The sequence below is a fragment of the Callorhinchus milii genome, unplaced genomic scaffold (genome assembly GCF_018977255.1).
Source record: "Callorhinchus milii isolate IMCB2004 unplaced genomic scaffold, IMCB_Cmil_1.0 Scaffold4, whole genome shotgun sequence".
Lineage (NCBI taxonomy): Eukaryota > Metazoa > Chordata > Chondrichthyes > Chimaeriformes > Callorhinchidae > Callorhinchus > Callorhinchus milii.
In genome coordinates this window covers 19,870,076-19,894,625 of record NW_024704745.1, presented here as the reverse complement: position 1 = coordinate 19,894,625, position 24,550 = coordinate 19,870,076, and the positions used below count along the sequence as shown (strand labels likewise).

Here is a 24,550-nt window from a genome sequence, read left to right as displayed (position 1 = left end):
CGAGTGCTCTAAAAATTGAGCTACAGAACTCCACAACCCAGAGCTTAGACTGCGAATGGGTGCTTGCCTGCTATAATCTGAGATATTCATAAAAGGAATGAGAAGCGTCTTTCGCATGGGAGGTCTGTATGTGCTAATGACACAAGATGTACATTTGCTGACTTGATCTGCTTGCTGAAACAGATCCCCCGCCAATACAAAACTTAAAGCCAGAGCTTTGGCTGCCCCAACACATTGCAGTGTGAGATCACTCAAGGAAAGTAAATGGCCAGGAGGGAATCTGAAAATCGTAGATTCTCTTTGCTTTCAGATGTCTCGCCTCATTTGGGATCTCAGCTAGCTGCCTGCCACAGAGAGGATCAGGAGCTCATTCAATGGCTGCGAGAACAAGGAGCAGACACAGTCACGATAGAGAGGGTAAGGCGGTGGAGGTGATTTGACCCCTGGAATGCTGGTAAGATCTGTCAAAATACTGATTTCAAGAAGGCTAAGATCATGAGAAACATATCAGATAAGGATAGGTCTGGCGTTAGTGGTGATCCCTCCTCCCCTCCTATTTAAACAGCCTGCTAACATCATCGTGCAGGCTCACACATGCTGAATGGCCACTTGAGTGAATTACTGGAGGGTGGCAGGCATTTATGGAACAAAGCAACTAAGAGTCAAGACCTTCAGAAAAGAAGGAATAAAGAAATGAAATGGAAGTTGACAGACTTGCTAAGATCGTCAAACTTATTTCTAGATGTTCTTATAGGTTTTTTTAGCCAATCATATATGGTGGACACCTTGAGGGGATGGTACAGAAGTCACACTGGGCTCTGTCAGCCCATCATCCTCATCCTTGCCTTGTTTCACTAGCTCCCTATCCCCAATGGATCGGAATCTGCAGGGGTATAGGGAAAGGGCAGGTAAATGGGACTGATAGGATTGCTCTTAAAAGGATAGGATTGCTCTCTTCTGTGCTATATATTTCTGCGGTTCAATGGATTAACTTTAAGATCCTGTCCTCACCTCCAAATGTCTCCAAGGCCTTGCAATGTCCTATCTTCCAATGTGAAAGGCACTTACACACAAGTGTAAATCAATTCTTATTGCTTCCTTACTTTGTACAAGCTGTTTGTGACAGTTTCTAAGTGACTTTTTCTTTTTCAGTTTCATGCAGAAGCTTATTCACTGATGGATATTCTTGAACATATTACAAAAGATGATCTGCGACAACTCCAACTCAGGTAAATTGAGAAAATGGAAGTGAAATTTAAATTTTAAATACCCTCCATGGTCTTTTAAATATCTCCCCATCTTGCCCCACCTATCTCTGTGACCTTCTAAAAACTCTAACAATCCACCCGCTCCCTCCTCTCGGTAGGTACTGGCCTGCTTCACATTTCCATCATTGGAGTTATATAAATGAAATTTGTTGTTGTTGTAAAAGATCTACAATGATCTGCAAAACTCAAGCTCAATAGGACGAATGGGCAACTTGTTTTCCTATGTCCAATTTTATACTGGTGAGGAATTGGAGGTTTCGTGTTAGTAATTTATAAGTTATTAAGTGTCAGTGGAGACATTTTCATGTGGATTCCAGCTTGCACATTAAATGCTTTTTAAGAAACAGCACTGTTTGTTTGTATTCTGGTTAATTTAACGTTGATAAATGCCGCCGAATAACAATAGAACAGCAGGTGCCTGAGAGCAATTACAAGACTCTAAATTAATCGAGAGTTTAAATAATGTTCCATCAAAGAGAAGTGAAGCTCAATTAATTTACACCTGTTCTTGGAACACTGAGATTAAATTACAAACTTGGAAACAGGTGTGAGTATCCGGTATTGCATACAATACTTTATATGCTGTTTAAATTTGATACAGGGGGCGTTTGTTCCACTTTTACTATTGCAGCAGTTGCTAATGTGTACACCAACATCGGTCCTCAACTTGTGGAAGGTTAATACTATTACTATAGATTTAGTGGTTAATATTGGGATCTAATTTGAGATATTTGTAAAAGGCGTGGGAAACCTCTGTGGTGGCTTGAGAGGTCATTGCTTTCCAAAGAGCATCAGACAAAAGGGAGGGTCAGAGAGCGAAATGGTCATGGAGAGATGAAGCTTTGTTTTCCGGTCTTTTTGCTCTTTTGGAGGAGGCAATTGGCACCCCTGCCTCTTTTGCGAGTCCTACCTCACAAACCGCCAGCAGTACATCTGCACCAACGGCTTTTCCTCCCGCTCTCACCCGGTTACTGTGGGGTACCCCAAGGATCCATCCTTGGCCCCCTCCTCTTTCTGATCTATATGCTCCCTCTTGGGGATGTCATCTGCAGACATGGGGTATACTTCCACATGTATGCGGACGACACCCAACTCTATTTTTCCACCTCACTTTTCGACTCCCAGTCCCCTGATGTTCTGTCAGCCTGCCTGTCAGATCTCAGGAGCTGGATGAGCGCGAATTTCCTTCAGCTGAGTTGACAAGACTGAAGCCATACTCTTTGGCTCTCGTCAACGTCTAAAATCACACGGTTCTCACCTCCTCCACCTACCCGACCTCCCCCTAAAACTCTCCAAACCTGTACCCGACCTAGGCGTCAGGTTCAACCCCCAATTATCCTTCCTCCCCCACATCCGGTCCCTCACATTTTCTTTGCACTACTCGTATTAATCATCTCCTAGCTTGTGAAGCCACTCCCCTACCCTCCATTACGCCTGCACTTACTGGCTGCATTGAATTGCGGGAAATGTATCTACCTATCGATGCACGTACATTTGTTGGCCAGGTGCAATGATTTGCGGGAAACGTAGTCATGATCCGTCAACGCATGCACTGAAGAACTTCATTTCCCGAATTCAATGCGATTCCAACACTTGCTGATAAGTACACATGTGCAGGAAATGTATTATTGCTCTAGATGCTCCTGATCTGAAGGTGTAGAGGGAGAAAATGGTTAAAACAGAGTATTTTAAGATTGTGAATAAAATATTATAATAACCACTCAAATGCCAAAACGACTCACAAAGTGCTTCACAGGTAATTGTAGTTATGTGAAGTAACTGCTTGTTTGTAGGCAAATAAATTGATTGTAGAGCAGCGCTATTGAGTGATAGGACTGCTATCTAGTCTGAGGCACTAAGGAGTGTGCAACTCACTCACAAGTCACAAAAATCTTCTACAAGGAGAGAGGGATAACGGAACAAAGAAGGAACTATAAATGTCCACTCACGTGCTGCTGAACTATAAATGTCCATTCACATGCTGCTTGGAATATTCCTGACTTTACTGCAGCTGCTTTCATGCACGTAGGTCAAAAGATCTGAAGCTGACTGAATGCCTACCATAAACCCGAGATCTGATATCTTGAGAACAGTGTTTGAGTGTGGTAAAGATGCCATTTCATTTCTAAGTGCTTATTCAGCTCTCATAATCTAATTTAAAATTCAGTTCATGATTAGAGAGAGAGAGAGCATCAGTTCTAATGTGGGGGTGGAGAACAGCAACATTTTTTTGACAGCTCCTTTAACCTTGTCTGACAGTCACACAAGGTTAAAGATAGATCCTTTTCTCTCTAAGTACTGACAGGCACGTGCCACTCTTTTGTGTTTTCTGCTCACTTAGTCACATGAGAGTGGCAACAAAATCAAAGTGCATTCTCCATCTATGAGGTTTAGTGCATCATGGTGGCTCCTATAAAATAGCATTCAATTCTACTAAAGATTGCCCTCCAGCTGTGTTTTTTACAGTGTAGAAATCTGAACTTCTCTTCTGTTTGCCTACAAAGTATAGTTACTACAATGTACAATAAATCCTGAGGACTTTAAAACATTCCCCTGATGTGAAAGGTGTTTTATCAGATGCAAGGAGTATTTTATTTATTATGTTATTGGAGGCACAAGTGTCACCTGCTGGTGCAATGTATTTTTACACAAATATTATTCATCCTGTCATTGCTGGTCACATGGTGAATTTCTCATTCTTAGCCAGAGGCATTGAGTGAAGGCAATGAATTTACACAATGAGGGCTGGGAGTTCAGAGGGGGGATTTATTCAGTTTTGCTCTCAAAGTCCTGACGGTGAACTTGAGACTACAGCAGGACTTGTTAAAAGCCGCTGCCTACCTTCTCTGTCAGCAAACTTAAGAATTTCAAACAAGTGAATAAATAAGTAACCAAAAGGTGAAAATGAATTATTGTAAGAATATTTAAATTTATCTGTTTTTTTTAAAAAATCTCCCGTTCAGAGTAGTGCCCTGAAGACTAACGCATTTATTTGCCTGTGTTTCAGAGGTGGGATTCTTTGCCGAATCTGGAATGCTGTATTAAAGTTCAGGAAAACACCCAAAGTGGAAGATTAGGTGCATTAACACATGCTGTCCGTGTTCCAGAGAATATTTTATTTGAAGACCAAAGCCCTTAATTTATTGTAATGTGTGACTACAAATGTATTGAGTTTGCCCTTTTGCACAGACATTGATTTGTATCAAGCACTTATAGGTCATGTACACTGTGGGCATTCAATGGAAAAGGTAACAGTGGGGGCCTGCATAAACTCCTCAGAGGATGTGTGAAGGATTAGGGATGGGCCAAGTACACCAAACCTCAAGATGTGAAGAACAACCCCTAGATAGTTTATTTTCTTCCTGGAATGACTGAAATTTAACTGTAATTTAGACTTAAATTAGAAATAACAAATAACACACTCCCAAAGAGCCTTTTATACTTCAAAACTTTCACAAAACACTTTTAAATTACTTAAGATGGATATGAAGGTAGGTGACCAGGGTGCTCTGTAGTCAAATAGCTCAGTCACAAAACTGCAACTAACTTTCCTGCAAGTGGTTCACCTTTTTACATTTCTATTCATAGAGAATTCTTGCAACATTTTAGTACTTGAATTTATATTGTGTCCTTCACATAGGATAACCGCTTGGAGCCCTTGACAAAGGAAGAGTCGGAACCCAAGTGAGGGATGAGGAGGTAGTGAGTGTAATATAAATAATCCTTATATTTTATATAGTATCTTTTCAAGTCATTGAAACATCTCACAGCATTGCATTGTAGTGTGGCGACAGTCCATTTGGAAGGTAAATGCAGCAGCCAATTAGCGCTGACCCACTGACAGCCATGAAGTGGATGAAAATTTTTATGTGGAGGATTGTTGAGTAGGAAATTGGGAGAAACTTCTCTTTTCAAGTAGTCATGGATCTTTGATATCCACCTGAACAGTCTGACAAACTTGTTTTAATGTCTCAGCTGAAGAACAGTACCTCCAGCAATGCAACAAACCCTCAGGACTGGATGGGAGTGTCAGCCTGGACTGTGACCTCAAAGCTTTGACTTGGTGCTTGAACCCACAACTTACAAGCCAAAAGTGGTACCAACTGAGCCAGTAGGCATGGTTCAAAAATTAGTTTTTTTAGGTAGGAATTAAAGGAAGGAGTGAAATGATGGGGTATGGATTCCAGAGGTTAGGGGCAAAGTTGGTGATGGCTCAGCCACCGATATTGGTAGAGGAGACATGGGACACGAAGCAGGTCCACCTTAGATGAGCTGAAGTGTGAGAAGAGTCAGGTGGGAGAAATGACAGAGACAGGGAGATGCTGGAGCCTGATGAGGGAGGACCTTAACGTTAATCCATTGGGAGACAGGAAAGACAGTGGAGCCTGATGAAGGAAAAGCCATCTATTAGAAAATATTTGCTGTCCATCTTTGTAAATGGATGCAAGCCATTGATGTTTGTCATATTCGCATTGTAACGTATTTTGTCCATATTAAATTCAAAGGCTTGTGGTTGAGCTCAAACTATTGTTACAATTTATTTCTTTAAAAGGGTGTCCAGTAAAGAAATGCCCTGTGTCAGTTCAACATCAATGTCAAGTCAATGCAAAACAGGGTTGATTAAAATAGTCCTCTATGTGCAGCATTTTATAGATTAAATACATCACCAGTACTTCCAAGCATAAAACATACTAATGAACAGGAGTGGGGTGGGGGATGGTGTGTGTGTGTTGGGGCACTGTTCTCAGAACCTGGAGATGTGAATGTTTTATTTAACCAGACAATGGGTGTAAGTATTATTCTACTGTACAATAGAACCTCACTAATCCGGTCACTCAAGTGACTGGACAAAAGTGACCTACTTAGTGAGTTGACCTGAGTATTGAAACGGGTCAGGGAATTCAGGTGACTGATGTAATGTTAAGGCCATTGGTAATGGGCGTGGGTGATGAACATTCAACAACCATACTTTGCAATCTCATTAAAATAAAAGCATTGTCACATTTATAATATAATAATCCTTGCATTTGATATAGCGCTTCACAGAATAGTCCGTAAAGTGAATTGACCGTATATTTGTGGGTGAAACGCGGCAGCCAATTGCACACAGCAGTGTCCCAGAAACAGTTATGGATTGAAAATGACCAATTTTATTATTGCTTTTGTTTATGAGGGACTATTATTAGGTGTGGGGAGTAAGGAAACTTGGCCAAGGTTTTCGCCCTGCCTGGAATTGAACCCAGGTGTCTCGCTTGCAAGGCGAGTGCTCTAACCACTGAGCTCCAGGACTCCACATTTAAAACAAAAGCCGCCATGTATTCAGCCTACCCTTTGAGAACGCATCCAACTTGTGTTCTGCCAATGCCATAGATCACAGCTAACTGTTTACGACTTTTGCCTTTATTGGTTTTGATTAAGTCCATTGTCTCATGTAAGGACAACTCCCTCCGTGGTGGCACGTTTACAGCACTTGTCAACAGTCACTAAATCAAAACAGTGTACACACAAACCATGTGCTCTAAATACAGCACTTACCAAGAATTGGCTTCAGGAGCTCAGGTGAGGCCGCGGGCGCTGGGTGAAGTCAATATCTCATTCGAGCCACTTCTGCAATCCCAACACTCCCCGCACTGCGCATCCGCAACCGGAGCCCACTCTGGCCATTGCAGCAGCTTTGAGGAAACAGAGCGAGAAGCCCGAGGCCGAGTGCACTGTGTACAGGTTAGTAGCGGAGGGGGTGCTTGTACCACGCTTGTACCGGAGGAATGCGCTGTAGCATCCACAATCAATGACCGTTGTCCTGAATAGTGAGGTGCCTGTTTTACTTAAGCAGACAGCCTATCTTTTAACATAGACAATGAAAGCGACTGAAAATGTGCCTACAATTGTGAGGTAACTGGATTACCGAGGTGACTGCAAACCGGGTTTCTACTGTATTTCTCAGACATCCTACATCTTCTTAATAATAATATTCATCCCACTCCTTTTTTAATAATCAGTGCTGAAAACCTGATGCATTTATTAATCCACGAGATGAAATGATTGTGTACAGTGATGAGACTTTTCCATGCTGGATAAACAGCAACCCATTCCTCCTCCAGTGAGAATCAATGGTTTGTGAATGCTAAGGGCACTTAGGAAACAGGAGCCTCTTAGTTTGTACTAACTGTTTAATGACCAGAAAGTACAAAGTTTAACCCATTGTGTACCTATTAGATCAACACTGAAAAAGACTAATTCCGATTTTTATGCAACACCATCAACATCCAGTTTTGAGAGAACACGTTTATTGTATTGGCATGGACTTGCAGCCATAAACAGCCCCAGTTTACAAAACACCTTCAGGTTCAAACAAACTGGAACAAGTACAATATGGTAGATATTAAATAGACATTTCTCTGATATAAATGGTCATTTATGGTTAATAAAACTGCATATGTACATATACAAAAGACAAAACTCAAAGAAGTCAACTTAATTTTGTTTAATATGCAGTTTAGCTTATAGCTCATGTCTGATCTCTTGCAAACCAGATTTTATGTCGGTCTTCAATCCTATGTTACAATGTGCATGTTGCATATATAAGCTGTGGTGCATCGAATTAAGTGCTTTCTTCTAGCCAACTGATTTGTGCTTTATCCATGGGTTAGTGCCACGCACATCAAATGGAGTTTCTTTACAATAAATATAGCTAGCTAGTTCATCCAGGACTGGTTCAGGGTCTGTGGTGGCAAACTGTGCTGCTTCTTCTACCTCCTTCCTCACACTGGCATCAATTTCCTAAAAACAACAAGTTATATTTACATAATGCCTTTCACATCAGGGAGACCAAACTGAAAGGATGCTCTTCAAAACATCAGTGTTTGAGCTTTTAGCCATTAAGTCAACCTAAGATGTTCAAGGGCAGAATGTGGCTGAAAGCATAGTCAAAGGGATAGCTCGAATCTTAAGATGGGGTAGGGGGGGGCGCAAGGCATAGGACTCCATTGTGGAGCTCCAGAAATTGGGGGCAGAATGGCTGAAAATTCACCCACTGATGTTCTTTTCAATCCCATCTCCCTCCCTTTTCCCTATAACCCTACAGTTTACTCCTATTTAGATACATATATAGGTATACATTGAGGGATGGGAGAATGAAGCAGGCCATTATTTGATGAATGGTGGGAAAGTTGGGGCAGTTCGGCGGCAGGAGGTTACAGAGGTCAGGTGGGAAACAAAATTGTCATGTTAACGAGGGACTGGAAATTTAGAAACATGATGAATACATAATATTGTTTTAAAATGTATCCCCTTCCCTTGGTACAGGGTGGGCAAATAGCCTCAGTGGCATTCTCAGATTGCTACAAATGCTACAAAATAGGCTTTCCAAATTTAAAATCCAAGAAATTCCTATGTGCATCCAGTCAATTTTGTCCAGACAGGCACCCAGGGAACTTTTTGGGGCTACAGTGTAGAAGCCAATGGGCCAACCAACCACCTCCCTATTTCAATCCTTGCTGGCTGCGTTTGTTCTATAAATCTATGCTGACCAGGAACTGTACACATCACTAAAGCTTCAAGCTTGGGAGGCAAAATACCAGCAATCACATACCTTCAACTCCTCTACATTGGTCAGGTTTTGGCTCAGCATCCTTTCCTTTAACATGGAAATAGGGTCACTCTTGCTCCTTACTTCCTGGATTTCATCTCTGGTACGATAACTGCACACATCAAAATACAAATCAGAAACATTCTTTTCAAATGTCACCAAACGCAAGATGTTTTTGCCTCAATAAAGCAAGTAGACTAAGCCCAATTAGCTTACCTTCTTTCCCCCTCTCCCAAGAGAATTTAGCGTCACACACATACATCAAATTTACCCCCAGCCATTCATATTTATAGATGGAACGTTAATGTTAGATTCCACATTAATGTCGAATTTATTCCAATTGCCAAGCACTTTGTACCAAGTTTAACAGATCCATTACCTGATGCCAGGATCACTCATACTGTGTCCATGATAGCGATAGGTCTGCAATTCCATCAGAATTGGGCCCTGCAACAAATGTTTTCATTCACTGCTCATGGCAAAGGATTGAATTACAAGTTATTCACCACTAAAATCAGTCAGACCAATGTTGCACCTCTCTTGCATTTATGACTTCTTTTTTAAAACACTGATGCATGCATAACTGGTCTTTAATTTCTAACAATTGTAATTTGGAACTGTAAAAATAACTAACATAAAACAGATGGTTTTACTCCCTAGTTATCATAATCATTCAGCGTGGTTGCTCTCAAGACGCTATTGGTCATTAATTTCTGCTAATACAGCACAACACCAGCAAACTCCCTAAAATTGAATAAACTGCACCTTTTTGACCTCACATCCCAGTACACAATTTAACAAAACTTAAGCCCACGTTGCAGAGTCCAGAGCTTAAATTTTTTAAATTATATTAAAAAAAACTGGATCTGAACTCACACTGAGATTTTTAAAAAAAAGATTTTTTGGGGATTAACAAAAAACCTTTTCTTGGTTGAAAAAAAGTTCTGAACTGAAAGCAAAACATTGGCTGTGATTTCTGGTTTGTAAATAGAAGATTTTAGACATCTACATGCATAGTTATAGGAACTCATATATCTATTATTCTCTTCATATTGTACCTTTCTATATTAGTGAAAAGAAAATATAAAAGGGAATGGGGATAGTGCAGGGAATTCGCATTAGACTAGTTTACCTCCAGTTGATGAACAAGCACCAGTGTAGGTTTGATGGCCCTTCTATCCTTTAATTTCTATCTTCAATCAACATGCCACATACATTAATATCAAGTTCGTGAAACACTTCAGAATATCGGCATAAATATCTTTCCCCGAACCAAAAATGCTATTGTTACCGAAAAACCAAAACGATTCAATAAAATTCAGGAAAACTTCTGATATTCCTCTAAAGACACTTCTAGTTACCTTTCCAGACCTACAGTGATCTGCTGCGAACTTTGTTGCTTCTCTGACACACAACAAATCCATGCCATCAACCTGTAAATGAGACATGGCACTCATGATATATACTATAATAGTCCAACTCATCACTGCTCAAGTAACACTAAAGGATCAACTGAAAAGGTTTTATCCCCCCATTCGTTCTCCCAGTTTTTCAGTTCTTTCTCTTTGGCTGAGAATAGACAAGTAACCTGCATTAAGACCTTGGCAGTGCTGGTCTATAATTATTGACGTAGGAAGGGGCCAGTAAGGACTTTGTAGGAATTTTATTTTTAACTTGTCGCAAAGTGTCCACCACTTCTTCTGAAGTACACAATGAGTGTAGGAGCCTGATATGGGGGGAAATATCCTAATATTTTACAGTACTATGTTAAGAGTTTCAACACATTGTATCAATGCACTGTTCCTTCATTTTAAAAAAAAATTATGAATAAGCAAGCTTTGTTTCAGTCTAGCAATCTAGAAATGGAGCAGTGGTGACAGTTCCCTCCTTGACCAGGTTGTATTGAGAAGCCAGACTAAGGGCCATGGTTCAAAGAGATCATCATTACATTTCGAAACAGCAGCAGAAACAAAAGATACATAAAGAAGAAATAGATAAGCGACACCAAGCTTGGTTCATCTTTGGAACGTAGAACTTTTAGAGAAGAACTTGCTCACCACTTGACAACTGGCCAGGATGGGAACAACTGCTGTCTAGGGTTAACCATGTGGGAAATCATAGATGCAAGTTCTGCACTTCATTGCTCAGTTAGTGTAATGATAGGCCATTCCTGAGAGTGAAACTTTAAAAAGGATTCTGAAACTGGTCAGCTCCATGTCTTACCCTAATTCCAGGAATGAAGTCACCCCTCTTGTAGTAATCTGTGCTGGCTGCTGCTCGTTCAACAGAGGTACCCATCCCATACCTGTTATTCTCACAAACAAATATGCAGGGCAATTTCCATAGCATTGCCATGTTGAAAGTTTCAAAGATCTGACCCTAAATAGTGAAAAATAAATTTTGCTAAGATATTAAACATTATTAAAACATTTTTCACCTTACTTCTGCAAACCTCCAAACTGTGCCCATAATATATCAGGAAAACAACCTCAAGTGACAAGGCTGAGTGATTTAGGCTGTACTCAACAATGCTACTTCTAATCAAACCATCACTAGAAAATTCTGCTTAGTGCTGCCTGGACAATTTTTTGAAATCGGGAACTCGCCAGCTAGGGAACTCACTGTTTAAAAGCATTGTTATGGACTTGCTGTTATAAGTGGAGAATTAGACAATAACAGCTTTACTGCAAGGACAAATAATCACTACAGTACTTATAATGCAGAGGTCCAACAACAACTTGTCAACAGTTATTTGGAAATCGTTAGGGTGTGACTATCATTGGAAAACAGCATATTCAATGTTATGATCCATGTTTCCTAAACTGACAATGACAGATCCACTCAGATTATAAAGTATTCCAGATACTTTTGTTATATGTCTTGTGTTAAATGTTGACTTGCCCAAATTCTCTCTTAAATCCAAGTCAGAAGAGGAAGAAAGCATGGTTTACCTGATTAGCTGCACCATCACCATACAATGCCACGCAAATCTCATTTTTCTCAAAATATTTGCAGGCTAATGCAATTCCTGCTCCAAGGGGAATCTAGTTCAGAGCAATAAGAATGATTTAGGAGCTACGGCAAACAGTCTCATCTTGCAAACACTGCTAACAAGTCTTAAATGCAATGTGTGTGTGTATATACACACATATATATATATATATACACACACACACACTCATACATCCTTCTGCGGGATTGAGACAATTTACACTTCTGAATTTCAAATAGCAACTCCTTCCTGTAATCAGGAGTAATAATAATAATACTAAACATGAGTACACCATGTTGCCCAATGGGAACTCCACTGTGGAAGCAGATCGTGTCAGAGTAAAGTACCATAGATTGACATGAGGTACATGTAATGGAAGGAGTCGACATTTGCAATTTGGCATTGTAACAAGTTGACCCATTACTCAACATATAAAAGTTACATAATAATGTTAGTATGTTGCATAATAGTATTACAATTGGTCATTTTCAATCTACGACTGTTTGTGGGACATTGCTGTGCGCAATTGGCTGCCGCGTTCGCCCACAAATATACAGTCAATTCACTTTACAGTGTGTTCTGTGAAGCGCTTTGGGACGTCCTCCTGACGTGAAAAGCGCTATATCAAATGCAAGGATTATTATTATTATTATTATTACAATATAGCTCCTTATCACATCTTCGTGACGTCTCAAAGCGCTTCACAGAATGTACTGTAAAGTGAATCGACTATATTTTGTGGGAGAAACACAGCAGCCAATTGCACACAGCTGTGTTCCATAAATATTCGTGGATTGAGTGACCAATTTTATATTATTTTGAAGGGATTATTACCCCTGGAACAGTGATCCGCCAATCGACTAACAACTAGGTTCCTATTTACTGCTAGATAAACAGAGGCGTGTTAAATAAGGAAACTTGCACAATGTTTCGCCCTGCTTGGGAATTGAACCCAGGTCCTCTCGCTTGTGAGGCAAGTGCTCTAACCACTAAACTACAGAACTCCAATCTATTTTACACTGTATAACAAAGATTTCTATGAGGCTGCAGATCCACCCTTACCTGTGCACCAACAATGCCATTGCCACCATAGAAGTTTTTGAAGTACATATGCATGGAGCCCCCTTTGCCTTTAGCACAGCCACCACGTCTGCCTGTTGAGAGAAACATACATCACTATAGCTTTCACAAGCAATGGCAGAAATCTGAAGCACATCAATTTTCAAAACCCAAGACACAAATTTGGTCAAACACGAGATGTTGCGCAACACTGATAAGTAGTCTTTCCAGTAAACTGCTAGAAAAATAATAAATTCTTAAGTGGAGGCCCAATTTGCATACCAGTAAGCTCAGCCATGATTTCTTTGATGGGCACGCCACGGGTATAGGAGTAGCCATGAGCACGATATGCTGTTATAAGATGGTCTGTTGAATTGATTGCACTTTCAATTCCAACACAGCAAGCTTCCTGAAACAAGAATTGCAACACATTTATATTTAGGGGTTAATGCCATGAACATTAGATTCCTTCAATACATTACATGGACTCTGTGTTCATAGAATGTATCCAGGTTTCCTGTGGAGTACACCACTTGGGTATTGATGCAAGAAGGTCAAGATGCATCAGTATCTAAGTGATGTACCCCACAGGAAACCTGGATACACTGGACCTCCAAAACTATTGAGATTGCGATACAAATAAAAATCAGAAAGCTGGGGATCTTAAATAAAAACAGGAAATGCACAGTTAGTTGATCAGACTCTTACTGGTTAATGGTTCAAACAATTTGCAGTTCTGATAAAAAGACACTAAACTCTCCCAAGCTTGAGCAAGCTCCCAAAACCTTGCCAAGCTCAATGGTGCTGCTTTGGCTCTTCTAGTAATATATCACCCGAGTAGGCTGGTGTTGTAGGAGAAATGTTGCTTTCTAGAGGGAGTGTTTAAACAAAAAGTACTCCTTTGCTTGTTATTTCACATCATTCGGACAGTTAAAAAAAGGAGGGAAAAAATGGGTTTACTTATTTTCCATGAGGGGGCAGGGACCTAATTTGGACCTAGTTACAATTGTTAGTTCAATGCCACACACACTGTGCAAGTGCCAAAATTATGAGCAGCCAAGGAACACTTATCTTCAATTGATTGCCATCCACCTATATTTTTGAAATGTTTACATTAATAATAATCCTTGCATTTGATATAGCGCCTTTTCACATCTTTGAGACGTCTGAAAGCGCTTCATGGAAAATGCTGTGAAGTGAATTGACTATATTTAGTGAGCAAAACAGGGCAGCCAATTGTGCACAGCAGTGTCCCATAAACAGTCGTGGATTGAATGCCCACATTATTATTATATTTTTGAAAGGATTATTATCCCTTGAAAAGTGATACTCCAATCAACTAACAACCGGGTTCCTACTTACTGCTAAGCACACAAGACGCGGGTGGAGTAAGTAAACTTGCTTAAGGTTTCGCCCTGCTTGGGAATCGAACCCAGGTCCTCTCACTCGCGAGGCAAGTGCTCTAACTATTATGCTATAGGAATTCACAAATTATTTCAACACACATACACACACACAAATTATTTAAACAAAGAACACACACCTGGCTCCACATTTCCACTTCAACATGCTGAACTCAAAGGATATTACAGAATTTTGACAACCGCTCCTAGGCAATATTTTTATTTAATTTATGAGATTCTATTAAATGAGACTAGATGTCTTTTAAAAACGTTTAGCACTGAGATTTCTCTCGACAGCGCCTTGGGACGTCCTCCCGACGTGAAAGGCGCTCTATAAATGGAATCTTTTTGTTGTTGTTGTTGACAGGATCAGCCCACGTACCTGTCCATCACACAAATGGCAGAAACCACGGATGATCTTCTGCTTGTACAGCTGATCTGCCTTGAGCTCCATGCGTCGAATCAGATGCACCATCCGATAGTATTTAAGCCCATCCTCTCGTGTCAGGACCGCTGAAACTGGAGGACCTTCTTCAAGACGATGCAAGTCACATTTCTGTATTTAAAAATCAATGAGAATGTTTGGATATGGTCCCAAAAATTCCCCCTCTGCCCTCCACCCTCCCCGATCCCTGATTCCCAGCTTGAGTCCAAAATTCTGCCTGTCCCGCCTTGGGACGTCCTCCCTACGTGAAAGGCACTACACAAATGTAATTTTGTTGTTGTTGTTGTTGTATACCATGTAGTGGATTTACTCATAGTGCTACTGGCTAGCCAGAAAACAACAACCTACCTACCACCTATCTACCACCAAAAATGGAAACAAATGACCGATAGTGGTCCTCAAGGATAGGCTTGGAAACCAAAACACATAGTTGTAGCAAGAATCTTTTAAAGGTTTCTCCATTGGAAACCAAATGAACTCCCCCCCCACTCTGTGGAATGCCATCCAAGAGTCCCTCACACACTCTTCCTCTCATCTTGTTTAAGGACCGTCTCAAGACATACCTCTGGGACTGAGCTGTTTCTCCCTCCACACCAGCTCGGGTGCAAAGCCAGAACTGTTAAGCACCTTGCAATGTCTTCTCAACGTGAAGGGCTTTATATATATTTAAAGTTGCATTGTATTGTAAGTGCACATGAATATATTTGTAGACTTGGGAGATATGCTTGTTTCCTCTTCTCTACTGCTTTAATCAAACAATCAAATAAGGAAATTTTAAGCTTCCCTTGGCATAGATCTATAAATAATCTTTGAAAGTTTTTAAAAAAACTCACAAAAATACATCACCTTAATATCGAATGTTGCTTCAGATGCAAAGTCTGCATATGTGCGGGAACCTGCAAGTACTCTGGAAGCCTGAAATAAATAAAATGTATTATTAAGACCATGAGAGGCCCAGGAATCCAACAAAATTAATGAATAGCAGCAGTCAGTAAATATTAACATCTATTAAGCATTCAAGGGGAGTATGTTTGTGAAAATGTTGATCACCCACATCCAGATCTATTTATCTTTGCAATGTGTGAAGTTTTATTTTTCCAGCGGCAAAAGTAGCAGCAGATAACGAACCCCATGCCCCCTTGATCAAATCATATGATACGAACAAAAGTGAGTTTATAATTAGTTAACATTCACCTTTAGTCATTCTTCCTTCTCCCTACTGTGGGCAGAGATTCTTCCTATTCAGCTCCTGCTAACCTTGAAAGCAAAATCGGGAAGGATGGTCCTAACTAGACAAGTCGTGAGAAAGTTGCCAATGTGCTCTCAATGGCAAGCTGGTTTTAGCTGGTTAAACACCAGCAGTACCCCAACAGACACTCTGAGATCCCCAAACCTTGGCTCTTGCCAACCTGTGTCTAATACTCCCTGGAATTAGGTAAGCAGGATGGATTCCTCCAGGGAGGGTGCGCATTCCATTCCAGACACATGGAAATTCCCATATGTAGGTAGCATAAATCTGTGGAACTTTGTGTGGTTTGGATACTCCTGAGCATGAGTTTCCTCATGTGTGAGACATCCAGCTGACCAAATTATATCATTCTCTTGGATCTGAGACATGAACTATGCCTGGTACGTTATCAGTAACAGACCCAGAATTAAAGGTGGTCAGTGGACCTTTACTACTACTACTGTACTTATAAACCCACGATGGAATAAGTAAAACATCCTATCTTCTACCAAGACCAAGTTATTTTACACAGTTATTCTCTTATTCCATTTCCAGAGGGGAGAAAAAAAAATCTAATTATTCTTGAATATTTTTTATCAGTGACGTACTGCATGGTGATATTGAGCTGCATAGTTTAACAATCAAATCGTTGGTATCTGCTGATCTCAGAGCCGATGTTGTGCTGTGAATAAGCAACTAGCCTCAATATTCTCAATCGAGAAAGGAAGAAATGAAAACAACCATCCAGTGACCTAAGAAGCACGAGTACGAAGACAAATTCAGGACATGATCAGGCGAGACAACTCACTGCTTAGACTCACACATGCAGGATGGTACCTTGGAAATAGTTGTAATCATTACCAGCACCTGTGAAATTGTGTATCAACATGAGTCACTCACTGTCGACAGGAAGGGATCCTTTGGTACTGAACAGTTTGTATCACCAGTGGTTTCAGATCAGAGTAAATATCAATCAAATGACCAGTTTATGCTGCATCTTTATATTTGCTGTTAAAAACATGGAGTCCTGTAGCATATTGATTAAAGCATTCGCCTCGCAAGCGAGAGGACCCAGGTTTGATTCCCAGGCAGGGCGAAACCTTTGGCAAGTTTCCTTACTCCACACACCTTTGTTTAGCAGTAAGTAGGAACCCGGGGGTAATAATTCCTTCAAAAGAAAAAAAAGTCACTCAATCCTCGACTGTTTGTGGGACACTGCTGTGTGCAATTGGCTGCCGGGATTGTCTCACAAAATATACAGTCAATTCACTTCACAATATATTCTTTGAAGAGCTTTGAGACATCTCAATTACATGATAAAGCGCTGTGAAAGGATTATTCATTATTATATATCTGGTGGAATCTAGCTGTTGAGACCAACTATAAATACAGGAGGCAAACCGTATCAGTCCCGATAGCATTGTTAAAAAAAAAATCTGAGACCAATTAGTAGAGCTCTGCACGAGTTTAGGCACGCACATGCTAAGCTATCTACTGTAAACGTAAATCCAGCACCCCACTGAAAGTGAGCAAAGTCTCAGCCCTCTGGTACCTCACCTAAGTGATTATTCTTCAAGTGCAAGTCTCGACATTGAGTCTGAGCAGGGCATTTGACTGTGGAGGCCATTCTAGCAGAGTACAACCCTGTCCTCATGCAATATCCATAAACATGGTCTTTCCATCAGGTAGTCACTGGATAATTATCAAGAGCAGAAATCCTTGCTGAATGTTACCATATCCAGGCCAAAGGCACAAGTATACCATGACCATAGCACCAGCTATTGCTAGCTAACACAGAACAGGAATCTGTCCTGTGATATTCCTGGTCTGCGTGGCGCATTCACTTGAGGAACCATACAGGAAAACTGTGTGCACAAGGTTTTAAATGCAATAGGCTGCCCAACAAATATGGTGCTAAACAAAGTACAATGCCTAAAACAGACCTATTTATCCATCCTTAAAAATGTTGCATACAATACTGCAGGCATCCATAAGCTACTGGTACTCACATCGGTATGTGCCATAGTCAAGTTTGCAAGCTCTGACTGCGCTTCCAGCAACTCAAGCGCACTACAGTACTTGTGAAGAGAAAACAGAAAATCAAACAAAACTACATCTCACTTGGGTTTTAATGAGAAATTGCCTGAACGTGCAATCAGACCCACTTTTATGCAAGTGTAATTAATTTGCCAAGTTTTTTTTGTACAATACAAGCAGGAGAAAAGTTTTAATTACTTCACTCTCAGGCTTTCTAGTCCATCCTCTCTGCTGATGGCAGGGTTGAAACTCTCTTTTCAATTTTTCTCTTGTCTGACAACATAGGGCAAGAATGAAAATAGGTAGCACCATCCCAGGTTCCATAGAGTGAGTACCATTAACTGTCTAGGGACCACAGTATTAAGGGTTCTTGCTCACACTAGTGAGGCCTTGCTATCTCCACTAGGAAGCAAGATGGAGAAGTGTTGGTTGCTAGTAAAAAAAACTAACAGCTGAGCAGTTACGAAAGCACAGGTCCAAAACATGTGGGGTAGGAAACGGGAGTCAGTTTCAGCATACTTGCAGACATGAACGTTTTCTATATAGAACAGCGGCGAGAAATTGACTTGTGCTAACTTGACTGGTAATCTATTGGTCGAACAGTAGTTGCATATAAGTGGGCATGACCACATTTGTTATATAAATTTAATATAAAACATGCAGCAATCTATAATGTAGTGAAAGTGTTGCCAAGACCCACTGAATAGCTGTAATGCAGCACTGAGTTAAACTGCAAGCACATTACAGCTTTACACACATTCCTGACTTTTTGCAATATAATCTTGTAACACAACGGAATTCTGATGTAATACTGTCTAGAGAACAAAGTTTGGAGTGGTGACTACAGCCATACCAAGCTAGAGCAGGTTATCATCATGTCTACCATGAAAATGTGTTACTGCCTCAGAGCTCACTCCAGAGTTTATTCTTTTCAAGAAATTCAAAGATCTTTCATGCTTTTAATCTATTTTAGGTAGGAGGTGATGTTACACTTTACTGCCTAATACAATCACAGCTTCTTGACATTTTTAAATTGCAATACAAAATACCCGATTTAATTTTGTTTTGCTTTTTATTAGGGTTAGTTCCTTCTGTTGCCTCCATACTTTGCCATTTGGGGTGATTTACCACAGGACAGCATCACAGCATAGATGATCACGATCACATGCAAGTTGAAAAAGGGACATGGATAGGCTAAGTGGTATCGTATTGGCAAAATGTCTCAGCACTTCAAAGGATTTTCTGTAGAGCGTAGTGACTGTGTATTTTGTATGTGAACACACAATGATATCCTACAGCAGCCATGAAATGAATGACTACGTTTTATTTGAAGAATGTTGGAATTTCAGGGGATCGGTGAGAAAAATATTGCTAAACAGTTTAGCAACTTAAACTACAGCAATTGTGTACCAATGTGTTAAGGCAACCTACTATGCTGAAATAGGTTCCTCTATAAATTAAACTTGGTTTGGAAAACATTTCTTCTTCAAGACAGTGGCCTCAATAAAATAAAATGCTTCACTATTCTTACAACTAAAACAGGTGTTGCTTCCTATCTAAGTCACTCCTATAACTTGCCTCATGTGATACTTTCAGCCACAACGATGAGGCTGCCTGGAGCATAGAAGACTTCACTTCTGTTTGCAATGCCACTCCGATCAACTAAAAGGAGATAATTCAAACTGGATGAGCCAGATAATGCCAAACTGCTTCCTTCCCTCTATGATACAATTTATTGTAAGGCACTCCATTACAGGAGCAAAGCTGGGAACTTCCAAATTTCACTTTATCAAAACAGCAATGGTATTCTCTCTCTTTGGATTTTCTTTGAACATTGCTTCAGTTCACTGCAGAAGATCATAAATCTTAGGTATTTTGACAATAATACAATGAGACCATCCAAAACTGTTCTTGGAATTAATAATTGACTTGCTGGCTGTACCACCGGCTGGAAGAGTGTTCACAGAAAACATACATTATCAAATACTTGGACCAACAGTTTCTTTTGTTGAGAGGGTTTTTTTTACTTCTAGTTCCCTGATTATGCGACCCATACAGCTGAACTTTTTGTTCTCTACTAATCGCACTGTAACTCCAGGGGTGCAACCTAAGGCCACACTCACGCAAATTTTCCCTCGTCCTATACCACTGGGGGAGAGGCCTAGCCTCTGATGGATACTTCCCCAATCACGTGGGAACCCACAATAGGGTTAAACAAACCTGTTTGCAGTGATGCTGCAATAAGCTTCACTGTTTATGAGGGCAGGATATACTCATGATCCTATCCTCAACTTTCAGATCATGAAAAAGAGAGGGCATAACTAAATAACAGACAGACAAGCACTGGGCCCATTTTTAAAAAGATCTTTGTATACAAAGTACACAGACAAAGATCATTTATTACTTGATCTCTATAATTGCACCCTATTTCAGGCTAACTTTCAGAGTACAACAACAAGACTACATTTGTATAGCGCCTATCATGTCGGGAATATATAAAGGTCTTTTTAAAAATGGGTACATCAATTTGTATTTCAAGCCAGACTTTGAAAAAAAAGTAGGCAATGAACGAATGATTGTACAGTCTGTTAAATGAGTATAGATAACAGAATATGAGAATGCTTTGTTGTAAGGAATTTAAATTCTATACCAACTCCCTCCTCATCCTCACCTTCAAGGCTCTCCATGGCCTTGCTCCTTCCTATCTCTGCGACCTGCTGACCCCATATTAACCTGTCTGTGCCCTCCACTCAGTAGGCTATGGCCTGCTCGACGTCCCCTGCCTGGCCCGCCCCACCATCAGCAGTTGGATCTTCTGCCTTTCTCCCCCCACACTTTGGAACTCCATCTTACATTCCCTTTGCCTCACTCCCTCCCTTGCCTCCTTCAAGGCGCGTCTCAAAATCCTCCGCTTCCACCGCGCCTTTGGTGCCTTGGGACATCCTCCCGACATGAACGGCACTATATAAATGTAATCTTGTTGTTGTTGTCCATCTTCCTACCCTTCACAATCCTGACCCCCAGCTCAGGTCCAAAACCCTGACCGTCCAGCGCCTTGGGATGTCCTCCCGACATGAAAGACACTATACAAATGTAATTTTGTATTGTAAAGCTTGTACCCACAACTGCTTTCCTCTAGATCTACTACAGGTTAAATGAAGGAGAAACATAAATTGTACAGATCAGGTTAATTCCTCCTCTTCCTACCTTGAAGATGCTAACTCTAACTGGGATCAGTTCCACAAAGCAAAGGCTCTGGTACCTTGCCCAACTGAACTTTCTGTATGAATCTAGGCAATGAGTATGATCAGGGTAATTGCCTATGAAGGGTATCAGTCAAATCTGAAGTTGCCTTTAGTTTGTAAATGTGGGGGTTATTGGATAGTGACAAAGAATAGGAAACCCTGATTGATTTTCATTTTTTCCTGGACTAGTGGTGCAGCAAGACCATTAGTGGCATTCACTTGCATTCAAGCTGAGACCAAATTATTCAACTCGGTTTTAGAAATTGTGTCAGGTGAGATCATACCAGAGCTCTTCCAGTCTGTTTGGTTAAGCATCAATTCTATGGTGTTTGTAGCCCACTGGAGAGTCGATCCCCTAACATTTTTGGTACCTTACGTTTGCAAGAAACACATTTCTAGTTAAAAGGTCAAAAATTACAAGATTCTGCTGCAAACACATCAAGTACATATAAAACTTGCTCATGGCTGAATTTATGTCCTTTGCTCGCACAATAAAGCCACAGAATTTATACCATGCAGGCTGTACATTACACTATTGCACTGGCAAATTTCCCTTTAGAAAAGACTCAAGAGTCCTTTCGATTCACCCTTCCCTCGTCTCAAGGCCTTCCTCTTTAATTTAATCCTTGCATTTGATATAGCGCTTTTCACGTCGGGAGGACGTCCCAAAGCGCTTCACAGAATATACTGTAAAGTGAATTGACTGTATATTTGTGGGCGAACGCGGCAGCCAATTGCGCACAGCAATGTCCCACAAACAGTCGTGGATTGAAAATGACCAATTTATTATTGTTTTGTTTTGGAGGGATTATTATTAGGCTCTGTGTGGAGTAAGGAAACTTGCCCAAGGTTTCGCCCTCTGCCTGGAATTGAACTCAGGTCTCTCACTTGCAAAGTGAGTGCTCTAACCACTGAGCTACAGAACTCCACTTGGGCCATCTTCTCCCCCCACCCCTAGAGTTTGGGTACACTGTCCTGTTAAGATGGTTTGGTGCTTTGGGAATGTCCGCCCGATGTAAAAGGTGCTACATATAAAATGTAAATGTGTACTATATTGTTTTATTCCGTAAACACCTTAATATAAGTGAAACACAAAATGTTTGTAGAAGAGTTTTTGAAGGGAGGAGGAGGGGAGAGGAGAGGGCCGGGGAGGGGAGGGGGGAGAGGGCCGGGGAGGAGAGGGCCGGGGAGGAGGGGAGGAGGAGAGGGCCGGGGAGGAGGGGAGAGGAGAGGGCCGGGGAGGAGGGGAGGAGGAGAGGGCCGGGGAGGGGAGGAGGAGAGGGCCGGGGAGGAGGGGGAGAGGAGGGGCCGGGGAGGAGGGGGGAGGAGAGGGCGGGGAGGAGGGGAGGAGGAGGAGGGGGGGGGGAGAGGGGGAGGGGAGAGGGGGGAGGGGGGAGGAGGAGAGGGCCGGGGGGGGGAGGAGAGGGGCGGGGAGGAGGGGAGAGGAGGGGCCGGGGGAGGGGAGGGGGGGAGAGGAGGCCGGGGGAGGGGGGAGGAGGGGGGGGAGGAGGGGAGAGGGGGCCGGGGAGGAGGAGGGGAGGGGGGAGGGGGGGGGGAGGGGGGGAGGAGGAGGGCCGGGGAGGAGGGAGGGGAGGGGGGAGGGGGGGAGGGGGGGAGGGGGGGAGGAGGGGGGGAGGGGGGGAGGGGAGGGGGGAGGGGGGGGGAGGGGCCGGGAGGAGGGGAGGGGGGGAGAGGGCCGGGGAGGAGGGGAGGGGGGGAGGAGGGCCGGGGGAGGAGGGGGGAGAGAGGGGGGGAGGGGGGGAGGGGGGGGGGGGAGGGGCCGGGGAGGAGGGGGGGAGGAGAGGGCCGGGGGAGGAGGGGGGAGGAGGGGGAGAGGGCCGGGGGGAGGAGCCCGGGAGGAGGGGAGGGGGACCCAGTTGGGGGTCGGGCTGTCACTGGCGAGTGATGTTGGGCTGTTTTCTCTCCAGGACAAGGCCTGAGGGTCGCGGCGCCCGTCAGGAGCTCAACGAACAGGGGAAGCCTGAGCCGCGCCTCTCCCTCCCTCCTCCCTCCCGCTCTGTGACCCTGGATGTCCTCGGGCCTGTGGGGTCACTCGGCGACGGCGGGAAAGAGAGAGCCGGTCCCGGGCTCAGGCCCACAACAGAGCCTCGGGCTCCGGGCAACATCGTCAACGTCTCCCCGGTATCCTCTCTCCCTCCCCCCGGGCCTCACGGTGCCGCTCCCTCCCCCCGGGCCCCGGTACTCACGGCGCCGCTCCCTCCCTCCCCTCCCCCCGGGCCCCGGTACTCACGGTGCCGCTCCCTCCCTCCCCTCCCCTCCCCCCGGGCCCCGGTACTCACGGTGCCGCTCTCCCTCCCCTCCCTCCCCCTCCCCCGGGCCTCACGGCGCCGCTCCCTCTCTCCCTCCCCCCGGGCCCCGGTACTCACGGTGCCGCCGCCGCGGATCAGGTTGCCGAGGAGCCGCAGCATGTCTCTCATCAGCCGGTGGCGCCGCGTCCTTGAGCGACTGACGACTTGAGTCCGTCAGAGTGGCCGAGCGACAGCTTCCCGGAGTGAGGGGAGGAGCAGAGCAGAGCTGTGCTGTCAGACTCTTGGCTGCGCTGCAGCGCCTCTGGAGGCCAACACACACAAAGAGAAATGCGAATCTGATGCGAATGCACTGTGTGCCATAATAATAATAATAATAATAATAATCCTTGCATTTGATATAGCGCTTTTCACGTCGGGAGGACGTCCCAAAGCGCTTCACAGAACACACTGTAAAGTGAATTGACTGTATATGTGTGGGCGAACGCGGCAGCCAATTGCGCACAGCAATGTCCCACAAACAGTCGTGGATTGAAAATGACCAATTTATTATTGTTTTTGCTTTTGGAGGGATTATTATTAGGCTCTGTGTGGAGTAAGGAAACTTGCCCAAGGTTTCGCCCTCTGCCTGGAATTGAACTCAGGTCTCTCGCTTGCAAAGCGAGTGCTCTAACCACTGAGCTACAGGACTCCACCGGAGGTTCTGTCCTTCAGATGAGACATTAGGACTGATGTCCAGTTTGCGTGTTCTTCACACGTTAAACAATATTTGCATTTGCGTTGAAACATTCCGGTAACATGACTCCGAAGAAGGACGAGAGGTTTCTCCTGATTTCCGAGCTAACGTTCCTCACACATTTTAAACAGAAAAAAAACGCCATAAAAAAGAATGACCGCTTAAGCCCAATTGCTATTCGCTGTATAACGAAAGTAACTTACTGTGGAGAAAGGCTTCTAGATGTTTTACCTTTTTTTTTGTTGCATCGTAACCTTGAACGACAACAAGCTAAATTAGTTA

At 42.8% G+C, this 24,550-nt stretch overlaps 2 protein-coding genes across 3 annotated transcripts in view; one reads left to right on the top strand and one right to left on the bottom strand.

The window, feature by feature from the left end:
* The window catches only part of map3k15 (mitogen-activated protein kinase kinase kinase 15), a 46,994-nt gene extending 41,869 nt beyond the window's left edge, over nt 1-5,125 (top strand). For both annotated transcript variants that reach the window (XM_042334244.1, XM_007891701.2), the window contains 3 exons: nt 311-417; nt 1,153-1,229; nt 4,276-5,125. In XM_042334244.1, coding sequence (XP_042190178.1) covers nt 311-417; nt 1,153-1,229; nt 4,276-4,345 — 254 coding nt within the window. In that variant the 3' untranslated portion in view covers nt 4,346-5,125. The remainder of the gene's footprint in view (nt 1-310; nt 418-1,152; nt 1,230-4,275) is intronic.
* A 2,417-nt stretch (nt 5,126-7,542) lies between these two features.
* On the bottom strand, nt 7,543-23,741 carry pdha1 (pyruvate dehydrogenase E1 subunit alpha 1). The gene is given in 11 exon segments (NM_001292218.1): nt 7,543-8,048; nt 8,860-8,968; nt 9,236-9,303; nt 10,218-10,289; nt 11,080-11,235; nt 11,808-11,900; nt 12,911-13,002; nt 13,190-13,316; nt 14,693-14,866; nt 15,602-15,670; nt 23,653-23,741. Coding segments are annotated over 11 exon segments (1,176 nt in total). The 5' UTR covers nt 23,704-23,741; the 3' UTR covers nt 7,543-7,883.
* Nucleotides 23,742-24,550: the final 809 nt, after the last annotated feature.